The sequence below is a fragment of the Talpa occidentalis genome, unplaced genomic scaffold (assembly GCF_014898055.3).
Source record: "Talpa occidentalis isolate TD23 unplaced genomic scaffold, MPIMG_talOcc4v2.1 talOcc4.2, whole genome shotgun sequence".
NCBI lineage: Eukaryota > Metazoa > Chordata > Mammalia > Eulipotyphla > Talpidae > Talpa > Talpa occidentalis.
The window spans coordinates 39,268,366-39,276,674 of NW_023602073.1; the positions used below are offsets into that span (position 1 = coordinate 39,268,366).

Here is an 8,309-nt window from a genome sequence, read left to right on the forward strand (position 1 = left end):
TTCCTCAGACGTGGACTTGTGCCAGGGAATTGAGGACATGGAAAGAGACACATGAAAGAGACAAAGATGTGGGTGGGAGGCCCATGGGGAAGCTGACAATGGCAGCTGTTATCTTGATGTGGATTTTTATTTTGCTCTTGTCCTTCCAGACTTGCCTGGCCCCTCCTGCCCTGTCCCATGGGTCTCTACCAGTAGGTGCTTTAGCCTTGTGGCAGGCCTTCGGGCCTCAGTGGGCCTGCTTTGGGCAAGCCTGTTTGGCTGGGCACTTACCCATGAGGGGACAGGTAACTTTGGATGCTTCACTTGGGAACTATTCTAACTATATTCTTTCTCTTCTCTCTCTCTCTATTGCACACTGATTCTCTATTTTATACTAATTGTATTAAAGTTCTTTTCTATTGAAGGTCTTACACTTTAGATTATGTTTTGTCTTTATGCAGCTGATGGCAGACCCCATGTAGACTGTGTAGTTTTGAGGGTACAGGGAACCCCTCATTCAGCCTGCTAACAGGATCAGACATCATTCCCACCCACCATGTGCCAGAGTTCCTTTTCCTCCACACCCTTCAGTGGGTCATTCTCACAGTGTGAGGTGGTAACTCCTTGTGGTCTTAATTGGCATTTTCCTGACAGCACATGATGACAAACATTTATCCTATTGGCCACATGTCTGTCTTCTTTAGAAAAGTACCTATTTAGCTCCTCTGCCCTGCTTTGAGTTTTTTTCTTGTTTTGGAATTCTTTGTAGATTTTGGATATTAACTTCTTGTTGGATTGATGATGTGCAAATAGTTTCTCCGATTTGATATTGTCTTTTCATTTTAACGATAGTTTCCTTCACTACATAGAAGCTTTTTAGTCTGATGTGATTCCATTTTTTTTTTTGCTTTTGCTTCCTTGGAGCACAGAAGACATTAGGGGCAGTGAAAATATTCTGCATGATATTCTCATGATGGACACAGGTATTGTCTGGGCAATAGTGTTTGTTTTCCCATCAGTAAAGGAGTTCAGGTCACAGTGTGGGGGGAAACATTTGCAAATCACGAATCTGATAAAGGACTGTATCTACACATAATACATTTGTTCAACACCCTGAGAACTGACAACACCAGAGTGAACCCAAAGGGAAACCATGACTTTGTAACTATGATGTGCGGGTTCATCACTTGTAACCCACATGTCAGTCTGGTCTTAACACATGATTTGGTCATGATGTGTGAAGAGTTTTATAACTTGAGGAATGAAGTGTAATTTACTTTAGAAAGCATATTTCATGCTCATACAAGGACATTTAAATAACACTCAAGGATATGCATAAGTCATTCCCCTCCACCCCCAACACCCCAGTGAGCCAGTATCTGCTCAAAACCAGTTAGCAATTTATCTTTTCTCTTCTAAAAAAAAAAATACACACACACACATATGCATATATATGTGTGTGTGTGTCTATGTTTTTTTTAATCTCCATGCTCCTGTCTGGGCAATAGTGTTTGTTTTCCCATCAGTAAAGGAGTTCAGGTCACAGTGTGGGGGGGAAACATTTGCAAGTCACGAATCTGATAAAGGACTGTATCTACACATAATGCCTAAAACTCAATGATCAGAAAGAAATAACCTAATATTAATAAGGACAAAATAGTGTAATAAATAAATAGCACTTCCTCTATAAAAATGTACAAAACTTCCATACAAACAGCAACTGTAGTCATAGAAAAGTAAAAATATGAACAAATGCTCAATATCACAGTTAAGAACAACAGTGACATCATCGCCCTGCTGCCTAGGGTGTGCACAACAGGAGCCTCATCGGGTTCATTGTAAAAGATCCTTAGGGGCTGAGAGACACATCAGAGCCCTGGGCACTGTCGTTGCCTGGTTGAGAACAAAACAGAACCTGGTCAGAGATGAGACCACAGGAGGGACTGATGAGGGTGACTCCCCCATTGAGTCCATTTATACTGTTCCCAGGGGCTCAGGGTTCAAACCCCTGATCCACACTTACCTGCAGCCTGAGTGTAGCTTCCTCCTTGTCCTCCTGTGGGAAGAAACATCATGTGAGACCAGGGAGCAGTCAGGTCAGAAGACCTAAAGGAATCTTTTAATCCTGCACAACAGGGAAGTTTTCAGAACTGTGAGTAAAGAAAAACCCAGGTCAGGACTGGGAAAAAAGAAGAAAGGACATGAGGGGGGACTGGACCAAATGCCCTCTGGGCAACACACGTGTGTGTGGATGGTACTTCCCATTAACCAGGCAGGGCAAGTTCTCCCTGGGACGTGAAAGCCCTCGGTGGACAAGATCCCCCACTCCCTTCCCTACCTGAGTGCTTCTTCCTCCACATCACAGCTGCAGCCACTGCAGCTCCAGTGAGCACAGCTCCAAGGAGAACCAGGCCAGCAATGATGCCAAAGGTAGGGATGGAGGACTGAGGAGGGGGCACTGGAAGGGAAGGGAAGATCATACCCTGAGCCCCAGACCTTATCCTGACCCCCTGAAGGTCTCCAGAAGGGCTCCTGATGGCCCTGAGAACAGCCTCAGTGCCCACATCCTCCTCCTCACCCCATCTCAGGACTTGGGGCTCCAGCAGCCCCTCATGCTGCACATGGCACGTGTATCTCTGCTCCTCTCCAGAAGGCACCACCATAGCCGCCCACTTCTGGAAAGTTCCATCTCCCCCAGGCCTGGTCTCCACCAGCTCCATCTCCTGGGTCAGGTCCTCCCCATCTCGCTGCCAGGTTAGGGTGATGTCCGCAGGGTAGAAGCCCAGGGCCCAGCACCTCAGGGTGACCTCATGCTCAGAGGTGGGGTGGTGGGTCATGCGTGTTTTTGGGGGATCTGAGGTGGTAAATCAGAAAACTCACTTTATATTTCCTCCATGGACACTGAAGAATCCTCATGAGACCATCCTCACAATGGACAAGACAACTGGTGTGGCAGGAAGAAGCATAAAATGTAAAAAACAGGCTAATCTGGGGAATCTGTGAGATTCTCCTATTCCTTAGAAAGTTCTAGAATGAGGACGAAAACCCAGGGTAGGATGAAGCAGAGGGAGTGGAACACAGACTTTTTATTCCTGACCTGGGTGGAAGGTGAATGACACAGAAAAGCAGGAATCACATAACTGAAAATGTTCTCAGACCAGAAACAAGACTGAGAGAGAAACTCGTGGTTCTCAAACAGGCCCCTGGTCAAAAGGACCCGGTGACGTGTGATGTCAGGGACTGTCTGTCTTTCTCAGGAGAGACGGGATCCCTTCACTGTCCTTCAGGAGAAGCCGGAGTCTCTGGGGGTCTCTCTCGTGCAGAACATGAACCCAGGGGAGTCCCCCTCTCGGGACTAGAGAGAGGACTCATTTCCCGCAGTGACTCCAGGCAGGGGGGCACCGGGAGGCCTCCAGGCCCCTCTTACCCGTGCGCTGCAGAGTCTCCTTCCCGTGCTCCAGGAATGTGCGCAGCCACCTCAAGCACTTGCCCTCCGCATAGTTCCTGAATTTCTCTGCCTCACCCCGGGCCTCCCACTCGCGCCGGGTGATCTGAGCGGCCGTGTCCGCCGCGGTCCAGGAGCGCAGGTCCCCGTTCAGGGCCAGGTAATCGGCGCCGTCGTAGGCGAACTGTCTGTACGCGTGGATGAGGCGCCCGTCGGGCCCCATGTCGCAGCCAGACATCCTCTGGAGGGTGTGAGAGCCTGTCCAGAATGAAACGGGGTGAAAGCCCCGCGTTCTGTTCCCGGGCAGGTTGCAGAGAAGCCTGGAGGGGGAGACCCTGAGCGACCCCCGTCCGTGGGGATGGGGGTGCTGACCCGGCCCGGCCCCGCGCCAGCTCACCGGTCTCGCTCTGGTTGTAGAGGCCGCGCAGGGTGTCCAGCTGCGCTCCGTACCATAGTATGTTGTCCCTTTGGTGCCAAGTCTCCTCGTCCCGCTCCTCCTGCCCCAAGCTCTCCGCCCAGGGCGCCCGCGGCTCCGCGCTCTGGCCCGGGGAGTCGCTGTCGAACCGCCCGAATTGCGTGTCGTCCACGTAGCCCACGGCGATGTACCGGGGCTCCCCGAGGCCGGGCCGGGTCATCGCGGTGTGAAAAACCCTCAGGGAGTGGGGGCCTGGGGGCGGGAGGGGAGACCCGGGCTATTCTTCTCCCCTTCGGGGGCTCGAGTCCCGGGGGGCGCCCACGAGACAGAAAGTGGGTGAAAGACGAGCGAGAGTGAAAAGCGGCTGCGGGACGAAAATGGCCGGGACTCGGGGGCCAGAGGAGGCTGGGGTCTCGGGGAACGGAAAGGGGCCAGGACGGGGCGGGCCGAGGTGGGGGGAGGGCGGCGGCGAGGTCGCGCCTTTCCCACGCCCGCCCACGCCCTCGCTCCCGCCTCTGGGAGCGCCCTGTCCCCTCCCGACCCGCACTCACCCGCCCGGGTCTCCCTCGGGGCCGCGGCCACCGCGAGCAGGAGCAGGAGGGCTGCGCCCCCCATCCCCCAGGACGCGCCTCCACCCGGGCTGGGGAGACGGAGTCCCGGCGGGCGGGTGAGGGCTTTGGAACTGGAGCCGCGGGGCTGCTGATTGGCTGCTCCGGAGACCTCCAGGCAATGGGGAGTGAGCCCTGGGGTGAGTCACCAGTATCCAGGAGGAAGGACTCGACGCAGGCTGTAAGAAGCGAAACTGGATGAATGGAGTGTGTAGGAGTAGTAGGAGGGAGCCCTGTGGTGATGTAACATTTCCATATCTTGTAGGTGGTGGCAAGATGCAAGAAGTAATGAAATTTGCATGGAATAACATAAATACCCAATAGCACACAAATAAGGAAGTATAGAGCTTGGTGACATCTGAATACGGTCAACGGATTATATCCATATCAATTTCCTGGTTGTAATATTGTACAATACAGCAAGTTGTTACTATTGTGAGAATCTGTTTGAGTTTACAATTATTTCAAAATAAAAATTTTAAAGTATTCAAAAAAAAAAGAAGAAGAAGAAGTGAAACTGGGGAGATGAGGAATCCCCAACAGTAACCTTCCCGCCCCAGACAGCGCCCTGGGGACTGAGACCTTGACAGCCACACCCCGAGACCCTCCTCTCCTGCACCAGAACCTTTGAAACACCCACACCTTCTCCCCGAGTCCAGGCCCAGGAAATGGGTCAGCGATTCTCAAACATTTTTCTTTCAGGATGTCTCTACAGTCTCACAAATTATTACGGATCCCATGCATATTTTTTTATGTGGGTTAGAGCTTTAAATATTTACTAGAATAAAGGCTTTTAAGATGGTATTACTTTCTTACTTTAGAATATTAATAACCAATGTATGCTAACAAAGCATTTTTTTAAAGATTTATTTACTTATGCATAGAAGAGCTGAGGTGCAGGCCAGAGATGCTTGGGGTGAGAGGATTGACCACAGACGGAGTGGGGAGCACATCAGGCAGATGTACTGAAACACACTGCTGAGGGGAGCAGGGGGCTAGGCTGCAGAGGTCTGCTGCACTATGTGGGGTAGTTCCCTGGCCAGGGATTGAACTCATGCTGCAGTGGCTGCAGGCAGCTTCATAGGTTGCATCTTAACCCCTTGCACCACCAGGGAGGCCCAAACAAAGCATTTTTAAGAAAATAACTTTCTGTAAACATAAGGATAATGAAAAGAGGGGAACTTTTACATTTTATATTTTTGCAACTGTCATTTTTGTCTCATTAGAAGATATTTTAGTTTCCATAGTTTCTTCTACATTGAATGTTTTGTTTGAAATCTATGAAAAAATATACAATCTCATGGAAATATGTAGGAATAGTCTTTTAATAACCTTTTCAGATTATGGATATTCAACTTTGTTACAACTTTCATACTCAATCATAACTATATAAGTTATATTTTCTCAAAGGTTATTTGCAAAGTGAAATCTGAAACAATGTCATTGAAGATTTCCTATTCTGTTATATTAACTCCCTAGCGCTCTCTTGTATATTAATGGATATAGTACAATTGTATGATTTTTTAAAAAAGTTACCTATTGTTTCACTATGTCTTATATAAATATATAGTGTTAATTATACTGGGGTCAAGTTATCCAAAATCACATGTTTTATTTTTTACCACAGATCCCAAAAGAAAAATTAGTCCATACTGTAATTTGTCAAGTTTATAGTGATAGGACTCAATTTTCCATAATTCTGGTTTTCTCTGGGAGTTTACATTTTATCAAGGCAACAAGTGCCCTCAGTTGATTTTTAAAAAGGACAGACTCACATTCATTTTCAGGAAAGTGTCTGCCAGTTCAACTAGTCTAAGTAACCATGGTTTTATCAACTCATTCCTTCAATTAAAAATGATATTGCCTAAAAGAAGAGGCAAATTCATGTCATACATTTTTCTCCCTGGGACACGGCCCTTTGGACTGTAGCAGAAGTGCCTTATGTGCACGTCCTTGTCATCGTTTCAGACCTGTAAAAAATGTGGATTTCAGGATGATAAATAGAAAATATGCTTTCGTGATTTAACCAGGACATTTTGAAGTGAAACTGGTTTGGATTTTTTTTTTTCCTGCGAGAAAGTGGTGGTGAAGAATAACTACACTGCAGTTGGTACTATAATTTCCATTCTTACTAAGTTTTACTTTAGCAAATGTCAAAATAGTGAAAGGCAAATGGTGTCAAAGTAATGTTATAAAAATGGCTTTGTCCTCCTGTATCCCGTGAAAGGTTCTGGGTGATCTCAAGGATTCCACAGACCTACTTTGGAAATGCTTTTTTCAGTGAACTAGGGAGAGTTTCCCAAGTGTTCTCTGCCTTTGTCTCTTATTGAGCACCCAGAATCCATCTCCTTGGTTTGGATGTCCTATTTCCAAAGTTTTTCTTAGAGCTTTGCCCCTGGACACCCTGGAAGAGAACTCATTCCTCAGAGATGATGAGAGAGAGTCCTCAGTCTGAGAAGGGAATTAGAGAGACAGGTGCTTCCATTTGGAACTGGGACTGTTTGTGTCTGGAGGTACCAGACCCACTGATAATCTTTTTTGATTTTGTTTATCACCTGCTTAATATTATTTCCATCCAGGGACCTCGCCTCATCTTTAAGAGAGATAATATTGGCCCCTTGATTTTATGTGTTTAATGCATCTGTCTTGATGCTCCCAAAGCATGAAGAGCTGTGCTGGCCAACAGAATGTTCTGGACGAAAAAATGTTCTATATATGCACTGACCAATATGGTGCCTCTAACTATTGAACACTTGAAATGTGGCTCATAAGCTGAGATATTGCATATTTTACTATATATCATTTAAAATTAAAAAGCCCGGCCTCCCTGGTGGCATAGCGGTTGAGCACTGGGTTGCAAAGCTGCCTGTGGCCTCTGCAGCGCCCGTTCGATCCCAGGCTGCTCCCCAGCCACCGGAGGAGGGTCCCACATGGTGCGCAGACCTCTCCTGCCGCCCGCTGCTCCCCTCAGCTGTGTACTTCGGTCCTTCTGCCTGCTCTGGCTCTTGTGAATTCTCTCACCCTCCCGCGCTTCTGACTGTACCCAGTGCTTGTATAAATAATAAATAAATAAATCTTTAAAAAAAAACTGTTTGTTTAAAAAAATTAAATTAAATTAAAAGCCATATGTGGCTTGTAGCTACCATATTGACAGTACATACCTGAGTTTCAGTATCTGCCCCCCAATATTTTGTTGTATAATAAAATTGTATAATAAAATATAATGTATAAAAAAATTACCTTTGTGTGGAAGTCATGGATTTTTATACGTGGATTTTAGGTATATCCTTAAAATATGGCATATCCAGATAGTTTAAGCAACATGTATTTCAACAACAGATGGAGAGGTGACATCCCAAATCTGAAAACAAACTCTGTCAAATCCCTGAATGACCACTAAACTGTGCTGAGGTGTGGGACACTCAAGAGAAACTGCTGGAAAACCAGGAAGAACTTAGAGGGCATTCTACCCTTGAGTGACAGACTCATCCTGGTGCAATCTGTGAGTCTGCACCTAAGACTGATGACTTTCCCAATCCACTCATGCTCAGAGAACCAGAAGCAAAAATCTTACTGAATTGAGGAATCAAACATCAGATCTGGTGGCTGCATTTGGGTATTTGGGTACGCCAGGAACAAGTGAGTAAAAGCCAACATCCAGTCCAAAACCTTGGTTGACCATTGAATCACATGGAGACAAGTCAAATTCAAGACCCAGGATGGAAATGCAGCAAGTGGAGACTGAAGCAACAGAGCAGGGGCCCAGCTGTGCACACTGCAGGGGCAGATTTTGCCTGGTTCTGGCAAATGTTCAACTTCAGTGGGGAAGAAAAGGAATCCCCAGAAAAATAAAAAAGATTCC

General features: G+C 47.0%; 1 protein-coding gene across 2 annotated transcripts; it reads right to left on the reverse strand.

Moving 5' to 3' along the window:
* Positions 1-1,446: 1,446 nt before the first annotated feature.
* Positions 1,447-4,485, reverse strand: LOC119252059 (patr class I histocompatibility antigen, A-2 alpha chain-like). Of its 2 annotated transcripts, none has more exons than XM_037519280.2 (7): positions 4,391-4,485; positions 3,822-4,091; positions 3,407-3,682; positions 2,558-2,833; positions 2,318-2,437; positions 2,003-2,035; positions 1,447-1,872 (listed from the first exon to the last, which is right to left on the reverse strand). In XM_037519280.2, the coding sequence occupies exons 1-7, from the start codon at positions 4,452-4,454 to the stop codon at positions 1,829-1,831; spliced, it is 1,083 nt and encodes a 360-aa protein (XP_037375177.2). In that variant the 5' UTR covers positions 4,455-4,485; the 3' UTR covers positions 1,447-1,828. The 2 variants fall into 2 exon arrangements, with proteins under 2 accessions (XP_037375177.2, XP_054554527.1); XM_054698552.1 differs by having other exon boundaries at positions 2,003-2,104.
* Between the last annotated feature and the right edge of the window lie 3,824 nt (positions 4,486-8,309).